The sequence below is a fragment of the Sparus aurata genome, chromosome 19 (assembly GCF_900880675.1).
Source record: "Sparus aurata chromosome 19, fSpaAur1.1, whole genome shotgun sequence".
Classification (NCBI taxonomy): domain Eukaryota; kingdom Metazoa; phylum Chordata; class Actinopteri; order Spariformes; family Sparidae; genus Sparus; species Sparus aurata.
In genome coordinates, this window is record NC_044205.1 from 16,983,741 (window position 1) to 17,005,336 (window position 21,596).

Genomic DNA, 21,596 nt, shown 5'->3' on the forward strand with positions numbered 1-21,596 from the left:
GGACTAGACACTGTTTGTACAGCGTGTTTTGCTGGGGAAACAGATGATTCAACTAGCAAACAAATTCTACATGAAGCTTTATAAGAAGAACCACACTGAATCACAGCCAGAGTCCTACAGCCAAGGAAAATCCACCAAATTACCCCAAACCCACTTTGTGCTCAGCTGGAGCAAAAGCAAGTATTTTGGCTCTATGGAAATCTGCATTTGCTCAGTATCAGCAAATGAATGGGACTGTTATCATGCACGCTGTGCAATTACTGTACACATTATATCCATTACAGCATGGCATGATGGATCCGTACAGACCTGTTGCCAGTCCTATCCTGTTCCAGAAGCTTAAGGATAGACTTTCCGTCCATGTCTGGAGGAGTGTCCAGCCCAGCGATGTGGAGGATCGTAGGAGCTAGGTCAATGTTTAGCACCAGATGAGGGTTTCTGAAGGAAGGACATGCAAATAAAGTTTACTGAATATTCTGAAATACATTGACATAAAATAACAATCCCAAAGATGACAAAATCTTAGACACTGAGAGACATTTCATCAAAATACACACAGTACAGTTAATTATTGACCTTTTACAATGCGAAGACTTTGACTTACACTGCCCCAGGCTCTATGTTGGGTCCTCTCAGGAAGAACGGCACACGGATGTCAAAGTCGTAGGGCATTGACTTGCCCTTCACCAACCCAAACTGACCAATGTGGTAGCCGTGGTCTGCTGTGTAGATAATATAAGTGTTGTCCAGCTCTCCAGTTTCCTCAAGCATCTCAAAAACCTGGTAGAGTAAAATAAACAATAATGAGAGGATATACAGACACACAGTGGACTTTCTAGATTTAAAAATTACAATAAATATAGTACCTTCTGCACTGAGTCATCCACAGACATGAGTGTCTGCAGCCTCTTCCGATGGAGGAAGTTGGTGAACTCCATGTGGATGGGTCTCATGGGGCCTGTGTACTGCATGATCCAGTGTTTGTCCATATTTGGGGCATAGTTGTAGCTGGGGGTGCTAGGAGGGCACAAAGGAGGGAGAGAGGAGAGAGACATGTGAAACAAGGCACATATAACTTATGCATATACTGTGTGCCTGATAAAATCTCATAAAAGTAAGAAAATCTGTCTCAACGTGAGTTATCAGAGCACGTAGCAGATCCGAAGACCCTGTTTACAATGCCAAAAAAACACCTGTCTGCTACTTTTCACAAACTACTGCTCAGTAGTGCAACAGGTGCCACAGTTATCCACTGCGTTTGACACGCATCAATAGCTACTCTGTTTGTTGAAGGAAACGTCTTAATCGTCAGCAGCCAGCACCTTAGCTGTTTTTCCACACCTCTCTCTGAATGTCTCTCTCCCTCACACAGAGACGAGAGTCTCCTCGCTCCGCTGTGCTCTTGGCACAGACAAGTCATTTGAGGGTTGGCACATGCTTAAGAAAATAATAGGCCCCAAAGTCAAGTTTGCAACAACTTCTGGACCAAAAACTCAATAAGTCATGGTCATTTAAACTGAGGGGAATAACAAGATTGGATAAAGAGCAAAAAGGAGGGCGAGGCAGTCTTGTTTGTAGAATTAAAAGTGAGAGGAGATGTTCACCTGTCCGTGGTATTATCGTGGCATAAGAAATACAGTACACTCATGTATTAAGCTGGCTTAATTGTTCCTGCAAAGTTTGTTTCAGCAATTCAAAGCAAAATAGTATATGAATAATATACTGCAAGCATATGCAGCTAGTCCCAGAATCTAAGTCAGCGTTACAGCTGTAATGTTGGAAGGTTAGGTGACAACAACCAATAATTTCCCTTCTACTACAAGTAATTAATTCCAAAAACAAACTATAAATGAACAGCTTCTACCATTGAATGGGCAGCTGCTGGACAAAGTATCAAGACTTGGATATTTAATGAAGAGCTGCTATGGGAGCTGCTTTGCTCTGATTGAGTGAGCTGCCTTCTGCCCTCGTCTCCTCAGGCCTGCTTTGTGAGAAGGGTGAACTCTTCACCCACCAAGCCAGGCGGTCTAATAAGCACCACAAAGGGACCTGTCTCTGGGCAATGGGCCACCAAGGTATGGGGCCCTGGGCACCGGGGAACCAGGAATGCAGAGGTCAGTGGAACTGAGCCAGTCCATAGGAGAGGTCACACCTGCCACCTGTCGCATATAGGTCACGTTTTGTGGTATTAGCCGTGGATTACAGCAGCCCAGGGCCCGCTGTTCACCCCAGAATGCCTCCTGACCTTACAAAACTTAACATAGACACATCCCGCATGAGGATTAGTGACATTCCCTAAAGCGTTTGTTGAGCGACAACCAAAATAACTCCCATTCACTCCCTGCTACATGCCACTGAGAAACTGCAGCACATCTATAGTGTTTAAAATAAGTCAGGAGCATAGAGACAGGGTAAAAACACCTTCAGAGAGGAATGTTAATGACATTAACATCAAACCCTCCCCTGCTATTGTTGCTGTCAAAAGTACAGACGCTCATTTGATTTATGAGGCAGCTCCTCCTTTACTGCCACGCTGTCTCTTCCTGAGTCCGTGCATTACGGAGGAGAAGTATAGAAGACAGAAAAATGCAGAGCAGGCACATTTTCAGTCATATCTTTCCATTAGTGGACGACCTTACCAGGGACTTAATGGCTTTTGTAGAGAATTACCAAAGCTCCTTTTACCAGGTCAAAATGGAACAGTATCAAAACCATACTTAAAAAGGAATTTGTTCCACAACATCTGCCAGTGAAAATATTTGATATAAGTGTGTAATAAACAAACACCAAAACAAACACCCACCCATACCAACCACAGCACACACACTGCACCTACACACAATCACTGGGGCAACCGCCTTTTAGTCACCCACGGGCCTCACTCCCCTTCACCCAAAGGCTCGAGCTAAAAATAAATTAATAATGTCACAAAGGGTGTTTTGGAGGTGCACAATGCATTCCTCTAGTCCCAAGAGCCGTGGGGAGAAACTACTGATTGATATGGACAGGATCAGGAAGTCCTTTTTGTGAATTTCACAGAAAGGGGGAGAGGGAGGGGTGAGGAGAGAGGCGAGGGATGAGAGAATGAGACAAGACACCAGGAGACAAAGAGGGGGAGACAAACAGAAAGACAGACACAAACAGAGATGCACAGATAGAGCGACAAAGTGGTAGAGCAAACAGACCGAGAGGAATGTTAGTGGGATAGAGAGTGAGAAGAAGAAGTTGGATACACTGAAAATGTAGAGCCTAGAACTGGGCAAAACATATTGATAATATATCGTTATAGTATATGAAACCATTATGTTAAATTTCGGATATCGTTATATTGTGATATGGTGCAAGTGTTGTATTTTCCTGGGTTTAAAGGATGAGTTACAATAAAGTGATGTGATTTTCTGAACTTACCAGACTATTTTCCTTTATTCTAATATTTGCCTTTATCCACTCCATAATTATATCCACATTACTGATGATTTATATTTTTAAAGTACCAATAGCCATTCCTACAATACTGTTGTGATACGAATATCAAGGTATAATACTATTTCAAAGCCATATTTCACAGCCCCACTTGAACCCCACACACCATCCCATCACACAGTGCAGTGGTGCATTCTGGGAGTCTGTCTGAGGGCTCACCAGGGCATGTTGCCATGGAACGACCCAGACTATTGCTGTGCTGCCTCGGCTCAGTGATGAGATTTGTAGGAGGCCAATGTGGGCTTGGCATGAGCGCAGTGCACCATGAAAAAAAGCCATCCCTGATCTTTCTTAATGGTATGTGCCCCAGCTATTTTTGGATGATAAATCACTTTGATTTCACGCTCTGCCTTAGCAGCTTCTAAGCAACCTGTCATCACTGGGGATTGAGGGGCGTGAGCACTGTAATAATGTTAGGTACACCAAATCATAAAACTTACATTGGATGTTAACAAGAGAAATTCCATACTGCGGCAGATGAAAGCTGCCAGGATGTCTATGTATATAGTCAGGAAATAAAGAGCCGAAACAATCATTTCTCGTTGTTAGGACAGGGTTAAGAATCCTATGTAGGAACCCTGATGAGTGCTTGAGTGATAATGTGAGCCTGACTGTAACTTACATGTGCTGCGAAGCATTCGGGAAGTGATCTGCGTACTGTGGAGCTGAGTCCTCTGGGCCGTGAGGAGCAGCGTGACTGATGACCATCATGACAGGACGGTGAGGGTACATCCGCTTGGACATGCGGAAAAAGTTGATGCTGTCATTGGTGATCAGATCTGTGAAATAGTCCTGGAAAAAGAGAGCAAACACCATGAATAAATGGGAATTATTAGTTGCCGCAGGGCTAAAACCTCATCTAGAGAAGGGTAAAAGGAGAAGGTGGAAAAAATGCAAAACAACATGAGCTTTGATAAACTCAGACCAGTCACCGTGACATGTTGCTTTCCCTCGTCCAGTCATTTTCAAATAAATGGAGGGGCCAGTGGGGATATGAACTGGGGCCATTGAGTACACTACACTACCAATCTGTCGAGTCAACAGCTGGCAGCTCGCCTCTGTGTGTGTGTGTGTGTGTGTGTGTGTGTGTTTAAATGTGAGTGTGTGCTTGAGTCTGTGTGTGTATGTGTATACAGTATATGGGCTGTTGCCTCATCAGTGAATCTCTGCACTATTGAATGTGACACCACTTGATGGTGAGAGGAGCCTGGCGCTCTCAAATGGTATGTTGTTATGACAGCTCCCAACCCTCTACTCCTCCTCTCCAGGCTATCCATTCCCTTTTTCCCCATTTAGCTTCATTTTCTTCTACCCCTTTTCTCTTAGCATGTACTTTCTCTCCTTGTCACTGATTTACTCTGGGAGATAATGGAACACACAAATCAGGCACAATGCGCTCAAAAGATACAAGCCTCAGTGATTACTGTACTACATAAATGAGCTGAAGGGAGGGATGCCTTGTATACAGAAGAGGCTAAAGAAGTTTTATGACTGTGACCTTAAGCGCTCTGTTTTTCCAATTTTGTAAAGAGGACAACTGAATGGAAAAAAGTGTAACATGCTGTAAAGAGCTCAGGACATAGGGAACGTGAAATTGTCACATCAAACATCCCACAGGCGTGACTTTTTATCAAAACCTTTATTCCAGGCGTGGTGGGAGTCTCTTTCTAAATTGTACTGTAGGTCACACCCTTAACTAAAATCACAATAGCATTTGCCAAGTTTCCAACAGTAGATTATCCATTCTACCTGCAGCTTTGGCACGCCACTGTATGGCATACAACATGCGGAAGGGAGTGCCATGTTCAGAATGAAAGGGTAAAGGGTGATTTCCCTGAAAATGTCAGAAGTGGGTTTGGCTGATTCATCCTGTCTCTATTAATAGGCTTTATAGCCAGGCCAGCTTTCATGGCCTGGCTGGCTGCACATGCCCGTGGAGGCCGGTGATTGCGTGCACATGGCGAAGCATTGCCATTCTTGTTTTCTCTGTGATGCCAGCTCTCCAACATCTGAGCCGCTGCTGCTAAGGGCTTTGGCAGGTCAAAAGGAAGTGACGGTGTCATGGGGAATGCCTGTCCAACAGCTATAAAATAGTCAGGGAGGTGAGGAGTATCACTTTTCCCAGAACCATTTGGAGCTGGTGAGCACTAAATGGTAGTCACATAATACAAACTCTTTCGCACATGATTTATTTCCCCAATGACACTCGTCTATTTAAATTGAGATTCTGATGATTTAAGTGTCGTAACAACATAAGTGGTCTGACTGTCAACACAGCAGGGCGTTGTGGATTTACAAATAACAATATTTGCCGATGTGGAGTTGCCAATTAGTTGAAGACTTCTTGATCTCTTGATATCAGGGGAATTTCCTGTTTGCATTCATGACACAAACAAATCACATCTGGCTTGCAATGCAGGCTGCTTTGTTTCCTTGTGAAAAATTAGACTTCTGTCAAGGCATTTAAAGTATGAATCATATTGTCAAAGTAAATCTCACACAAAAAGGTCTCTGACAAAGGCGTCAACCTCAATGAACTCATTCTCCAATTGATGGAAAACCAAAAGGGACCAAAATGAATGAAATCATTGTGCACACAGTGTCTAATCACAAAGACTTGGTGTGCCAGCTTCATTCTGTATAGAATACATGAACTCCTCACCCGGTGTGAATCTGAAAAGAGGAGTTGTGTTTGTCCCGGTGGTAACAGGTTAATGGTTTTTGGCAGTAAATAGCAAATAGTGTGTCCATTTGGTTTGCAACCACAATCTGCTGACCAAGCCCATGTCATGTAAACACCTCGGCCTCAGCTTGTGGGTAACTTTACACCTCAGTCCAAGCTGGCAGTGGAAAAGCGGCCCAAACATTTGTTTGCCCATCTTTTGGGCAGGCCATCTTGAAACTTGACATGAATCCAAACTATAAACTCTCCTCATGGATTCCTCATGTACCTAGGACTACGCTACCTGGGAAGATATTGGCATAGAGCTGTGAAAACAAGCTGACAGCTCTTACAAAAACATTTGGGGAAGATTGATGATCAGTGCCATCCAGAGCCACAAAAACAGTGTTACTACAGTGCTCATCTCCAGAATCTACAGTGGTAAAGCGAACTTTGCCCTCCTTTCTATATTGTGGTATTACAGCACACACAGTCAAAAAGTAGACAGGCAGAAAGAGAGACAAAAACAAGCGGAGGGTGGTATTTATCACAGGCACCGTTGACTTCTTATAAATATGCTTCAATTTTACAGTGTCTAGATGTTGAGGTGAGGTAGGTCATAATAAAAGGATGCTACAGAAAGAGGAGACGCCACCTCAAGACGCCTCACTCCCTTTAATTCTTGAATGAGAATTCCTGTCAGCCTGGATCACAACACCATGATAAGTGAAGAGCTTCACTGTCTGTGTTTATAAGTGGAGTGGAACCTGCAATTTGTCAGGCACAGTCTTTATATTAGATCATAAAGGGAAAACAAATGAGTGATTGAGTTAATGGCCCCTTTTTAAGAAACTATGGGCACACATACCTTGGCATAATCAGCACCGTGTTTTTCCTTGTAACCATTCCGACAGACAGTGTAATTATAGAAACGGGAATTTTTTATCAATCCAACCCATTCGCGCCACCCAGGTGGGATGTAACTGCCGTTGTACTCATTGAGGTACTTGCCGAAGAAGGCTGCAAAAGAGAAGAAAAGAGGATTTCTTTTAATTTGATGTCTTAAAACATAAATACATGTTTTTGCTTATGTCTGTGAAAATCTGATTTCTGTGCATTTGTGTGACTTTATCTGTGTGTGCGAGTATGTGACGCATAACTTTTTTGCTAGTCTCTTTGACCTGGCTTAACTGCACAACATTCTCGGATAGGCTGGGCAGGGAGCCAGCCTGTCCCAGAGAAGGCTAATTGCAGACTAACGCATCAGCTCGAAAACCGCCGGCCGGGCTGCAGCCCACAGGACCCCACTGAGCTGCCCAGTCCAACGCCTGCCCATCACTCACACAGACACTGTCTGATGAGACATGACAGCGAACTGGCACGCTCACCATGTTTGCATTTCTCACAGCAGCCAGCCAGGCAGGGCGGTGGAGTCTAGCTCACCATAAAAATTTGCATTGAGTGAAAAATAGAGAGGCCAGGAGGACATTTGAGCTGGTGGTGATTGACAATATCTTGGCATAAACTGAGACTGAATCCAATCATAACCTGGAAAATGCCACTTTACTAGAAAACTTTACTAGATTGCATGTTGAGGTCCTTGGGGACACACAGTTTGACCTTATAGCTGATTATTGTATATAGAAAACTGCACATGTATGCGAGTGTGTGTCTTTGTTCACCAACCTGTCCTGTAGCCAGTGTTGTTGAGATAGACAGCGAATGAGCGTGGCTCATGCTGAGCTTGCCAGGAAGGGGAGGAGCAGTTCTCATTGTTGGTGTAGGTGTTGTGGTTGTGGACGTACTTGCCCGTCAACATGGAGGACCGTGATGGGCAGCACATGGGTGTGGTGACAAAGGCATTGGTGAAAGATGTGCCTCCGTCTTCCATGATCTTGCGGGTTTTATTCATTACCTGTAGAGAACCTGGAGGACAAGTGTGGAGGTCAGTGCTGAGTGCTTTGGTTTCACTGAAATGGGCCAATACACACGCCATTGATTTTGTAAATACATTTTTATGTGGATAAACATACATATTTCAGTCCATTTATATTACTTTTCCCACTGTTTTCTCTGAGTGGCAAATAATAATAAGTCAGCAGTTAATAGGCCAGATGGCCATTCGGCTCTGGCTTATGGCCTCTATTTAATATTTCATGTGTGATGAAAGACTGCATAAATCCTGATGCAAAAACCCACAAAGACAAAGAGATCGAAAGACAGCATGGAAAGGAAAAATAGGAAAACAGAAATTATCTAAGAAACATGGTAAAAGTAAGGAAAAGAGGCCTGGATGAAAAGTAAACAGGGCTCATTCAATTCCAGGAAGACCAGCAAGTGTGCCAATCTTACCCAACTCAACATCCTGGTCGTCAGTCATGATGAGGATAATGTTGGGCCGGATGTTCCTGCGGTCTCTCTGGATGCGACCCCTCAGGCCCTGAGCCCTGGTTGTGATGAAGGCCCAGCTGCCTGGAGCCCAGTCCAAAGACAGCAGGGCCAACCAGGCCAGCCACTGCATCAGCATGGTGCCTGAGACGACCAGAGACAGGATGGGTAGATGGGAGGATTAATGGAGAGGTAAAGGGAGGGAGAAGAGGTCCAGCCAGGCCAATCACTCAAAGCTGTGCTGCTTTCACAGCTGTGGTCGACTGTGAAGAGACAGAAGGAGAGAACACATGGAGACATTAGAACAAGGGACACTTGGAGAAGAGAAATAAAGGGGGCACTTTTGACAGAAATTGAAAGGAGAATTACATCATCTTCTCAGAGAGGCAGTGAGCCCTCCTAGTAATATTTACGCATTTTTACTTCAGAGACATTGTGTGCAACAACTCAGACTCACAGACAATAGTTTATCCATAAACAGAGAAGCCAAAAATGTTTCTTCCGCACTTGAGCCTTTGATGGTCTACCAAGGAAAAGTTACCCAACAATTCAAACACATATGTTGCATCCTGACTGAAACCCCATCAACACTATCCCTATACAAAACAAAATCGATAAACAACAGAAACACAGACCTCACCTCACAGAATCCTGTAACTCATTTTGTTCTGGTCCTTGTACTTTTCCTTGTGTTTTTCACTCTCTCCTTCTCCCTCAGACAACACACACTCACACACGGAAACTTTCTATCACTACTGGAGAGCTGTTGTTCAGCTAACTGTGCAGAGACTGCACCATTGGCTCTCTGCACTCAAAACACCCACAGCCAATCTCCTGCATAAGCCAATCATGGCCCACCGTCCACCTGTCACTCAAAAGTCACCCCCTGGTGAGTCAAGCGTGACAGAGGGCCGGTGGGGAGGATGGGACCACACTAGGGGGGAGGGGGTTAGGGGGCATTGGAGGCGGAGAGAGGGTTCCGCTGCATTAACCCCAGTGCCACTGTCGCCAATCACAGATTAGCACTGAGTCATCCTTGCACTTTACAGCCTCTTGCTCTCTTACAATGTCATGGTTGGTCATAACATTTCTGCATATCCTTTGCTTTGATACCAGGGGCCAGTGTAAAATGTATACTAGCACTAAGCCCAGCTTCAGAAGACAGACATTATAAAGTCACTGAAAGAGATATCACACTTGTTTAAATAAATTCCAGAAACCGATCCATAAATCCACTTGTTATAAGATTAAGCTGTTATAAGGATAATATAATGTGAAGATGATCTAAATCAGCAGGTAACTTGCACTAACAACATATGTGTGAAAGAATGGCTTGTGGCTGGGAGATGAACTATGACGCTGTAACAATGAGTACTCAATCATTGCCTGTGAAAAGGTGCCTTATGGACAGCAATCCCACCGAGCGGCACCATACTGCTCGCTATCTTGAGTTAATGGCGTGAAGATAAATGGCAGGTCTGGGACACCTGAGCCTGGTCAAACCCCCTCTGGGTGGCTCCATCCTTACCCTCATTTCCTCAAAGGGCCAGTCCCCATTGGCAAGGAGAGGAACCTATCTCCAAAAATAAGTAATCATCTATAGTGTTTGAGTCATAATGGAAGGCACTGGAAAAGTGTATTGAGATTTTAAAAAGGGTGAAATTCATATTCTAAAATAATTAACTGATTAGGGGTGGACATGAAACTGTGATAGATGATATATCACAAAGAAATAATCCTCAATATAGTACAGTATCTGTAACTGAAGAAGGAAAAGAACATTTATGAGAAGGAGCTTGCAGTTAATGTGTGAAGTATATTACAGTAAATTTGTTTTACAAGAAATTATAACGTTTATTTGTCCAACAACTACAAATACATTCACATCCAGAAAAGCCTACATCTGCAAACACTTGCTCTCGTAAGTAACACCACTACATATGATCTTCTCATACAAACACATCAAATGGGTGAAAAGGTGATTCATGTCCTTTGCACTGCGCTGATTATCCATCTCTCCTTCACTGAGATGTTGTCTTGGGACACGCAGAGCTTCAGAAAGAGCTTTAAGAGCACTGTGGTCTGTCCTGTGTTTCAGATGAGCAGTGTCCGGGCCAGCCAGCAAAGTCATCGTGACAGGCCCTGTGCAAACATTGGCGCCGTTTGGACAAACACCCCTCCAGCGCAGGGTGGCAGACTGCACCGAACCTCACAGTGAATCACACACACACTCACACACACACACACACACACACACACACACACACACACAACTGTACAAACATATGGTGACACGCAGAAACTCATAAGACACTCACACACACAAGGCTTTCTCCAACAAAAAACAATTCTCCTGCTATAAGGGTCCAAGTCCTCCTACACAAATGGGAACGCTTCCCAGAAACAATAGACGCAGCCCAAATCTAGACAAAACTCAAGTCTCTTTGTCTGCCTAGCTGTGGAAGACTTGAAATCAAATGTGAGTCTGTCAACCCACTAGTGTAGTGTTAGCACCCAGTGCAAATTCAATTTTGCATGCCGATGGTTTCTAGCAATAGCCTCTTCATGCGACTTAGCGAGTGAGAAAACGGACAAGAAGGTTCATTGTGGAATCCGATACAAACCTTGTGGTGCTGATGTGGTTAGCTATAGTGGTATCAATAGCTACACTGTCTGAGATGGCCGAGATGGCAGGCCAAATAAAGTGCCATGCATAACGACCAATGGGATGTGTGCCTAGGTTACTCAGGCAGCTGCTGTCCTCGAGGCTACCTCTCATCTTAACTCAATTTCACCTGATCCACTTTCCTCACTAGGTCATCTGAAGTTCACTTATGACCAAAAGGATTTTCTATCAGCTCTGTGTCAGCCAAACTTACTCCTGAATCACCTGACAGCTGTCCATCTCAAAGTCACCCCTCATCAAAGAAAACACCACAGTTATTTATTTATGTAGCGTCCACAGTAACCTGACTTCTTCATGTTAATATAACATATGGAGCTCTAAGCTGCTGGAGCGGTGAGAGCAGCTAGTAGAGATTAGCTGTTGCCGTTTGTAGAGCAGAGGTAGATTGATGGCATTTGGCTGGCTGTGCTAAGACCTATGGAACATGAAGCAAGTTTCCTGTTCACATGGAGAAAAATAAAGAGCAAACAGAGTGACTTTACTCACACTACAGGGTGTTTAGCAGACATTTCTTCCTTATAATAAAAACATTTGTGGTCTGAAAGTACTTTTATCAGGGTGATGATTGTACCATTAAACATTCTAGGGTTGGGCAATGTCTGCCTAATGGGCATATGACTACATCTAAAGTGAAACATCATGATGAGCAATGACAGCGTTGTTTATGAATTTTGGCCAGCATGTTCCCGCAGTTTTGTCGCAAGGCAGCAGCTTTGTATCAGTTCACTATTGTACCTGCTGCTGTTTCCCATCGTTGTTCTGACATGAATCTCCAACTGTCACAACCTGCTCAGGAAACTATCTCCGTTACCACCAACATACATCCCTGTGCCAGGTCTAAAAGCATCCTCGTCCCGGCACCACGTTATCGTAATTTAGCTTTGTTCAGCCTCATATGCAAAAAAAAAAAAACCCAACATTGGCTGACTAGCCAAGGAAGCTAAGATAAGAAAACTGTGTATAAATCGGCATGACTGAGAGAAACAGCGGCCTGCAGGAAAAGAAACACTGCTGCCACAAATTTAACTGAGTGTCTCAAATTTAACCTGACTGAGCTGGTTTGATAAGAAAATAATAAACGGGACATGGATGTTAGTGCACTCAGCAAATACGATTTTACTGAACCTTACTGAGACAAATCAACTGAATCAAGCACTTTTAAATTGTAAATACCCCAAATATTCTGTTAGTAAATATGTTAAAAACTACATCTGCTTTAGAATGGAAAGCTGGAGAGTCACTGAATTGTCCAGATTGCTCAGTTTAAATGCTGCTTTAATCATTGCTGGTTATCAGGATTAACTGCAAAGAGTAGACTGATTAGAGATGTGTGTTTAAACACAATCACTTCCAAGTGTTTTGTTTTGTACACGTTTTGAAAAGCGTCATCCAGAGTACTTGCCCTCAGGCACAAACGTAGCGAGGAAGGCACCGAGTACATCTAACTCATTAAAACATTGCTGGATGTATTCTTAATGAAGACCCAGTTCATACACTGTTAATACAATAAATAATATGGGCTAAAAAACGGAAAGTTATCATAAAGTTGACCTGCGAAACTGTCTTCTGCTATTGCCACGGCTTCCTTCTTGCCACTGAAGTGTGAGTTGCCAATTTCATGAACCTCTTGAGAATCCTCTGTGAGAACTGCGTTTCATGTTGTGTTCATAATCCCTTCATTTTGAATGATTCATTTATTTATGTCATCTATCGTGATATAAGTAGAACAGACTTCTTCTATACATCTGTGGAACGGACAAGAGGTCTTTATTCCTGGACAGAGTCAGGGGACTAGGGAGCACATTGTTTCTCCTTCCTCATTGTTTTGGAGGATTAGTACTAATGACCCTTTAAATGAGCCTTTACTGTACTCATCATGGTTAAGCTGGGGAAAGAATATTGGGGAGGGATGGGAGGAACGTAAAATGCCCAGGGGTTCAAAGGACTGGAACAAAAAGGCCACTATGGAGTTTTCAGACACACAGCTGCCAGATACATAAAAGATAGGCAATTTTCAGATTAATGGCCATCAACACTAGGGACTTTTAGCACACCTCAACACCCTACTAATCTTTACTTTCATGACTAAAGTTTTTTTTTTCCCGACTTTACTTGCAGAAAACAGCTCTTTCACTTACTCTCTTTTGGCACATGCAGCATTGCTCAGTGATTTGGTATGGCTGCATGGACAGCTGTGCTTTGTGCACCGAGTAAAGCTGAAAATAATAGAGTTGCTGCTTGTGTAACCATCCAGGGCAGTACTCTTTGGCTGGTTGGCAGTTGTGCCCTCCAGTTAGGGCCTCAAACCACACACCCTGCTGCACCCCGACCCTCCTCTGACCCGAGTGGTAATATGGCTTTGATGGTGGCTTGTTTAACCTAACCTCAGCAACCTGAGGCTACCCACACACAGGGGTTAAGAGGGTAAACTCTGAGGGAAGAAAAATTGAATGAAGGGGGGCTTAGTGCAGAGGTATAGAGGTAACAAAAGTCTTGTAAAGCCTGGACATGATTGGCCTGCATATTCATTTCAGAGGTTGCAAACAGGCTGCATCTGGCTGGGGTTCTGTTCAGTTCAGTGACTGCAGTGGCAGGCTATACATTTATCAGCTGTCACTGGAAAAACAGCAGACACACTGAGAAAACATAAGAGAATTTTGTCTGCACAAAATACACTGACAGCAATGAATCCACGTATCCTTTAAAGCAGCAATTTTTTCCTCTGATGTGTGTCAGCCCACAGACTTTGAATCTTGTTCCAAGTTAACGTGGAGACTTTGGAGGTAAAGAGGTTCAACTTTCCAAAACAAGATGCAAGTCAAACCCAAACCAGATGCCGATGTCCCGCTAAAGTAAACCAGTCATTCATAAAAGGGCCTTCCCATTAAGGACAATGGCCATTTCAAAGGATCTCAAATCCCCTCTTCTTGTCCATTCCATCTCTCTCGCTCTCCCTATATTTGCCCAGTCTATCTCCGAGGCAGCCAAGTCACAGAGGACCAATGGCAAAGAGGGGAATTAAAGTCTGATGGCATAGTTTGAATTCTGTTGGTTTTTTTGTGCCTATAGGCTCAATGACTATCAGCAGTCATGACAAAGACCCAAGGAAAAGGAACTCCATTCCATCATCAGAGTAAATAAAAATTGACAGGGAGTAGAGATCGTAGAAGTTTTGTTGCATATTGATTTGAGACATGGCAAACAAGATAGTTGGAGAATAACAATGCTGGATCTCTTGATTTTTGCTTCAGACCAGTGATATTTTTCAGTGTAATTATTATTGTGAGGCCTTAGATTAAGGTTTGTCCAAATATTTCTGTAATCCGAGGGAATTCAGCTGGTCTGCTGCCATGAGGACTGACGAGGGCTTTTTACACTGAGGAGGGCCTGTGTCAGGGTCCACTGTGCCCGGCAGCACACTGTACCCACCAAGAGCTGCCCGTCAGCTACAGTGAGCAGACTGAAGGAGAGCTCTGTCCCAGTGCACTCACTTGGCTGTGGGTACGCACTCGGAAAATGCTCAGACCTTGGTGTTTTCAGACTCTTAACGCCACTGATTTGTTTGACCAAAATGCCCAAATTGGTGCAGGATCTCTGACAGAATTCCAGTGAGAAAACCAAGCACAAGGCAGCGAGGAGAGATCACTGGCTCTTTGTTCCAACATGTTTATGGCAACATGACTCTTAACCTGGACAGGTCCATTCAGAATCTTTGTTTCGTCCATGTTGCAACTATAAAACTTCAGATGTTCTCGCTAGAAATTATTCCCATCCACTGGTATGTGCTGTGCTTGGAGTACAACACAGGCCACTTTAATGAAGAAGAATGGCCTCAATTCAGTGAAATGTGAACCTGGAGTGAGTGCATTCACGGCTATTAGTTAAACCCCTCATGTTTCCCTCGGACCTGGTAAGAGACCCTTTGTAGTGCCAAGGCTGCCAGGCCACCCCATCAATATTATGGATGCATCTTAATGTATAATTAAATAAATCCTGGTCAAAAAGACTTCAAAGTGGGAATGGCTTGCAGGCCACCAGGTGGTCTGTTGGTAATCGTGAGGGGGTTTTGGGAACCCTAAGAGGGAAATGATTAAAAAACATACAAGGTCATTTCAGAAATGGGGAAAGCTGCCTGTATTTATTTGTGTATGTGTGTGCACATGTGTGCTTCTGTCCTGAAAGTGGTGTGTATATAGGTGTTTATGTCCATAACAAAGGACACCCTCTGTTAGAGTCTGTATATCTAAGCAAGAGCCTCATGCTAATTCTGACAACTTGGGCTTAATGTTGGTCTTGGGGACTGGTATCACTCACATAGGGCTACGTGATATGGCCTTAAAGTAATACCACAATATATTTGTAGCTATAAAATACATGATGGAGATCTTGGTATTTTGAAATCTCGTCCCATCTTAAGAGTTGGACAAAATCAAATATCACACATTTTTTTACCAACAAGCTTGTTATCGATATTGGGACAATACTGTAGGGATGACAATTAGTCCTACCACAAAATATCAAAATTCTATTCCATTTCTGCCCCCATCAAAATCATCAGGCAAACATCAATGTAAAAATTCGCTATGAATGAACATTGAAAAATAAACCCTAATGTTTTTCTGGAGTTTTCCTTTGAAATGTACTGCTCTTCCAGGAGGCTTACGTGAGGCTCAGTTTTACAAGTGGAAAAGCAGATTCACCATTCAAGAAGGTAAGGAAAAGGGTGAGAGGAGGAGAGGTGAGGGAGGGGGCAAAGAATGAAAGAAAGGGAAACCACTCCTTGGATTTATAGCGTGATATGAAAACATGGAATCACAATCAGAGGATCAGCAGCCACAGTTATATGATATGAGCCCAAAGCAAGCACTTTCTTGTTAAATCTATTCTAAGCTATGAATGGAAACCATTAGCGATAGACGACCTCAAGATGAATAAAATACAGCACATTAATATTCCTCTAGCCATTTTCTTGTCAAAAGCCACACTCCCATCAGAAACACTCTATCAGACTGCGAGCGCTCCAGAGAAAGTCGGAGCGAGAGAGAGAGTAGAACGTATTGCTCGCTCACGGGTGGCTTTCTTGTCTCTTTGACTCGTCAAATATACCCCAGATAAATGATTCCTTTTACCACAAAAGAGAGCACTGGCAAATTGCTTCAATGGGTTTCCACTGAGGTAATTGTCAAGAATAAAGCGATTGACTTCTTTTCCATGAAATCAGCAGCATGGTGGCACAGAGAAGGAAGGAGAGACAGAGGGAAAGAGAGAGCGAGAGAGATTAAATGCGCCAAGTCTGAAGGATTTGTTTCTGTTAAAAATCGGCAGCTTCCCAAGTTCAATGGCCCTGTAATGTTCACCGATTACTGACTTAAGTGTGAAGTGTGAACCCTCTTTCTTGCATATTGTGGACATTGACAAGTAAAAAAAAAAGACTTGCGTTGTTCACTTTGACCACAACTAGGGACTGAACTAATACTACTGTGAAATTAAGATGTTTCACTCTATAGACATTGATTACCAATTAACAAAAAAGACCAGTTGAGCACAAAGCTCCTCGATAACGTGTTGACTCAATTTAGGAACGATAAGGTAGCAACATGTTTCATGCAACAAATTGAGCATTACTTTTTACCATCTGTGTTTTTGTTGGTCTGTCATTACAATAAAAACAGAGTTCTCGTCACTCATAATACAGACTGAAGAGAATTATGTCAATGTCAATACAGACAGATGTGTTTATAGTAGCAAAAACAAGGGGGGGAAAAGGCAAACCCAACATCCTGGATTCAAACTGAGCAAGTATGTGGCCTTCTAGGAAAAGTAAGCCTTGAAAAATCACATTTATGGCAGATCCAAACAGACAGACAATTAGACGACTGTACGCACCTGAAATAAACACCAAGTTTAGCAGCTGCTCTGACTGTGAAGATGATCTACATGTTTCAAAATCAACCAATAATATACCCAATAACAAATGCACTGTCACCACCAGTTGCCAATGATTTTGTTTCCATTTCTGCAGCACCATAGTAGTTCATTATAGTGCTGTTTTGTCACACCTTTGCCTTTATCAAAAAATTGCAGCTTCCGCAATCTGGATATTGGACTTGGACATATTTCAGTTTTGATGGTATTTTGATTAATAGTTCAATCCAAAACAAACCAAATCAATTTGGATTAGCAATCACTAAAAAGAGAAAACAAAAAGGAAGATTCATCAAGGTGAGGTGGTGGACAGTAAACCCCAGTTAAATGTAGTGCTGCTGCTAGCACATGAAACGAAACACCCCTGAAATGTGGAACATGTGTAGGCATATTCTCTGGGAACCGTAGACAAACATAGACCATGAGAACCAGTCTGCGTGACCCTGGACGCCATAAACAAACTCAATGGCTGTGACACACCAACATGATACCACTCATAAAAACCCATTCGTCCGATTGCACCTGTGCCTGTTCAGCAGTCCCTTCTCTCCAGGCCTGTGGGCATATATGCGCGTGTGAATCTGGATATCATGTACTCTGTGTGCGTTAGTCACTAGGCACTAGTCACTCACCTAAACAGCCACAGTCAGACTCAAACACAGACAGACACGTAACCTGTAATTTGTACACAGGGGAGCTCTCCTTTCCATTGCCTCTGGCTCAGTGTGTGGCTTTCCAAAGTATGCAGTAACGTCATTTGTAATTTAATTAACTTTATCCCGCCTGGCAAAAAAAAATCCATCTTAGAGCAGTGTCAAATATCTAATATATAATATCTATTAGAAGTTTAATTAATTTACAAAGCATACAAACGGAGGGCTTACCCCTACAAATGCTGCCATTCCTTTACATTTGAGCCAAAGTTGGAGGAATGCAGGCAACACATCATCCCAACATGTTCAAGAGACACCAGCCAAACTCAGCTGAACTTGCCGCGGGCAATTCAAGTAAAGCGAAGCGAAGATAATGCGTGTCATGCAATGCTGGACCTCGTCAGTGTAAACAAAGTTGCTCAACCTTTAATATTACAACTGTTCAAAATATCCAGCATCCACATGGCAAAGTCAGGCTGCTAATGTAAGGGCAAACACGACCAGAGGCTCCTAGTAGCACATGGCCAAGTCCACACTTATAAAGTGCTTGTGCGTGCACACACACATAGGCGCACACGGGCAGAGGAGGGGAGTGCTGGCAGAGGCTGAATGTGTTTGCCCGCTCCAGGGGAGAAGGAAAGAAAGGGAGCAGAAGAGCTGAAACAAACGCATGCTGGCTTCTATTAGTCGAGCTGTGGAGCGGGATAGAGGGGTGAGGAAATGTATTCATTCCTTCTGCCCCCCTCTCCATCCATTCCCATCCATCCAACCCTCCTACCCCATTATCTCCATTCTGGAAAGGCGGCGGATGAAAGGGACAACCCCCCAGTGGCAGCACTTCTCCCTCCAAACTTACGCCGACGCATTCTGACGGCTGCTTAATTGTACGTGATACAGGCAGGGCCCTTTCTCTTTCAAATCTAAAACAGATTGCCTCTCCCTGGGGAAGGGATTATTGGACAAGTAGAGATGACAAAGCAGGGACAGTGCAGCCCTCTGGGGGGTGGAGGATGGAGGGGGGTAAGCTTGTGGATGGTGTGTGTCTATGTTTTTCTTTTGTACATGCCTGTGTCACAAGAAGATTATGTTTGTGTCCATGTGTTTCAAATACGCGCACGTGTGGGTGACAACCAACAACGCGTGTGCAAGATCAAGCCACTGATCACAACAAGAGCTTTGTGTCAACTTCACACTTTCTTCCCCTCTTTATCACATGTTCACACCTCCTTTTCCCTTATCTTGGCCTCTTCTACTTTATCCTTCTTCTATTTCCCTCCCTGTGTCTCTCTTGACCCAGCTTTCTCTTCCTCCCTCTAAGTCCATGCTGCATCTATGTGCAGTGACATTTGAACAAAGGGAGCTTTGGACAACACAGGAAAAGCATTAAAATCCTCTTTCTCTCGCTCAATGGCTAAAAGTGCACATTAACGAATAAAGCCTCACAGCAATCCCGCATCTTCTCCCTATTTATTCTTCAGACGAAATTCCAAGTACCTGGTCAGGGGTCATTCCCGGCTGTTGCATAGCTGAACCAGAACTGCACGAAACGCATCTTCACAAAACAGATCTTCTCTTTCCAACTAGTCGTCAGGCCAGAGCCTCAAGGCAAAGAAGAGGGGAGCAATGCAGAACACAACATTTAAAGTGTGGAATATACGTCTGGTTTGCTGCTCTCTTTAATGTGTGCAAGCACTAAACTGAAGTTTGAGAATCAGGCATTCCAGCCAATGATGAGCTGAATGTGACGTTTGCATGACCTGACCTTTACTGCTCAAATGAGAGGCTGAACAAACACATGGGGGTGCTATTGTGAGCGACCCAATACCCCCCAAATAGATCTATGCTGTGTGTCGTGCATCCACATATGCATGGCATATTTCCCCAGAGATATGTCCACAAAAGTCAAGGACATGTTTAAGTGCATTGAAGCCCCATGGAAATGTTTGATCAGTTAGGACAACAAAGGAACCGAGAAAGTGGCTGACTCATCTAAAGATAGACTTTCTAGATCCCACATAAATAAAAGCATGCCAAACGCTCACTGTTCAAATCCTGCTCATTTGCAGTGATAGGGCTGTGCAATCTACTCGAGCGCTACTATGCAATCAGGATAGTACAAGGAACACTATCATTAAGCTGAAGAGATAAACAAGTGCCGGAGGAGAGGGTGGTTTAGGAAATCTTTTCTTAACATGCTCGCACACAAGAGAACACACACAAACGACAGTTGGATAGAATCTTTTTCAGAGAGATGAATCATCAGAGAAACCAACTAAAAAGCAAAGATGTTGAATAATTCAGTAAGAGCATTTATTTAATCGTCAGCCAGATTAAATGATTAGGTGCAGTTTGATCAAACAAATATTCATGGTACTTTGGGAAACCAATAACTTTCAAGCTCCAGATCCAGTTTTTCTCAGTTTTATCAACATCTCAACTCCTTTTTTTTTAAAAAATGGGTTACTCTTAAAAGAGAGAATGAAAAGTCATCTGTAAGGCATTCAATTTAACTGCAACCAAGAGAAACCCATAATGACAGAATTCTTAAATGCGACTGCTGTCACTGTGGGAACAATTTGAGAAAGCACAATGCAGCGTGATAACAGTGTGACTCTGCTGAGATGAAATTATAATGCTGATTTGTGAGAAAGAAGACGAAGCAGAAGAATAGGGCAGGTTTATTTGTGGAGTCCATGAGAAAGACAGAATGGAAATTATTTCTATTATATTTGCCAATTTTTAACAATAATCAGTCCGATATGCGTGCGTTTGATGTTGTTTATCAGTCAGCATGTATGAAGTCATGCAAGACATCTGGGAAGTCGCTGATTCACTGGCATTTACACATTCACTGGCATTCACACAACCACACACACACACACACACACACACACACACACTTACTTCCCGTTCGCACAATTACACTGAAAAGCACAGATAATACCCCTTCCTTTTTCCTTATACTTAAATCACTCACCGTTCTTATCAGAAGAATGAATTACTTAAGTAACAGCTTTCACACGCACACACACCGAAGCAGATTCAACTGATGGCAGAGCTGCTACTGAAACAACGTTTGTCTTGGCAAGCGTCTGCCCCCCAAAACCTAATTATTTGCAGCAGCTGCTCATGCTCTTGTTTGTAGCACAGTGAAGCTAAACAGTTTAAAGGATCTCCCTTCTCTTCTGAGCTGGCAGTGAATACTGCATTTTTTTTTTTTTTTTGAACACGCCAAAGCAGCTTTGCTATGCTCTGAGTAAGGTAATCAGAAATTCAATCTTGACGCTGCCGGGGTGAAACTGAAGTGAAGGGAAGATTTATGGATCAGTCTCTTCAATACTGAAGGTTCAAAATTTGAGTTCTCTTTATTGCTTTGACTTTCTTAGCAACACAAATTGGCACTACCAGGATACGGACTGGTAAGTGAACACATGAATGATTGAATACATAGTAAGTCCCAAGTCACTCACTTGTACCATGAACTAGAGGAACTTTAATGTCCTATTACTCATCAGGGAAAATAACATATATTGTGTAACTAACAGTGTTTACATGTTTTAGAGCATTTAGATGCATGTGATTTTTTTTTTTTTGTGATGTACAGAAAACATATCCATGACTCAGTACCCTAATTGATCTGCCCACATGACCAAATTTTGTACCAAGGTCTTCACTGGCCTTAAAGCAGCAGTCATCACAACCTATTGGCGGTTGTGTTAAATACTTAAAGTAACAAACAGGAAGTGTAGCTACGGCTGGTTTACCAAGGTAAACAGAAATTCACACAACAGCAGCTTTC

General features: G+C 43.1%; 1 protein-coding gene across 7 annotated transcripts in view; it reads right to left on the bottom strand.

Moving 5' to 3' along the window:
- sulf1 (sulfatase 1) overlaps positions 1 to 21,596 on the bottom strand; it is an 88,988-nt gene that overhangs the window by 13,805 nt on the left and 53,587 nt on the right. For 6 of the 7 annotated variants that reach the window (XM_030397722.1, XM_030397721.1, XM_030397719.1 and 3 more), the window contains 7 exons: positions 8,498 to 8,796; positions 7,832 to 8,071; positions 7,014 to 7,165; positions 4,106 to 4,275; positions 867 to 1,017; positions 605 to 780; positions 310 to 438 (listed from right to left, as the gene is read on the bottom strand). In XM_030397722.1, coding sequence (XP_030253582.1) covers positions 310 to 438; positions 605 to 780; positions 867 to 1,017; positions 4,106 to 4,275; positions 7,014 to 7,165; positions 7,832 to 8,071; positions 8,498 to 8,672 — 1,193 coding nt within the window. In that variant the 5' untranslated portion in view covers positions 8,673 to 8,796. Of the gene's footprint in view, positions 1 to 309; positions 439 to 604; positions 781 to 866; positions 1,018 to 4,105; positions 4,276 to 7,013; positions 7,166 to 7,831; positions 8,072 to 8,497; positions 8,797 to 9,173; positions 9,277 to 21,596 lie in introns of those variants that run through there. The other variant, XM_030397723.1, reaches the window with a different exon arrangement.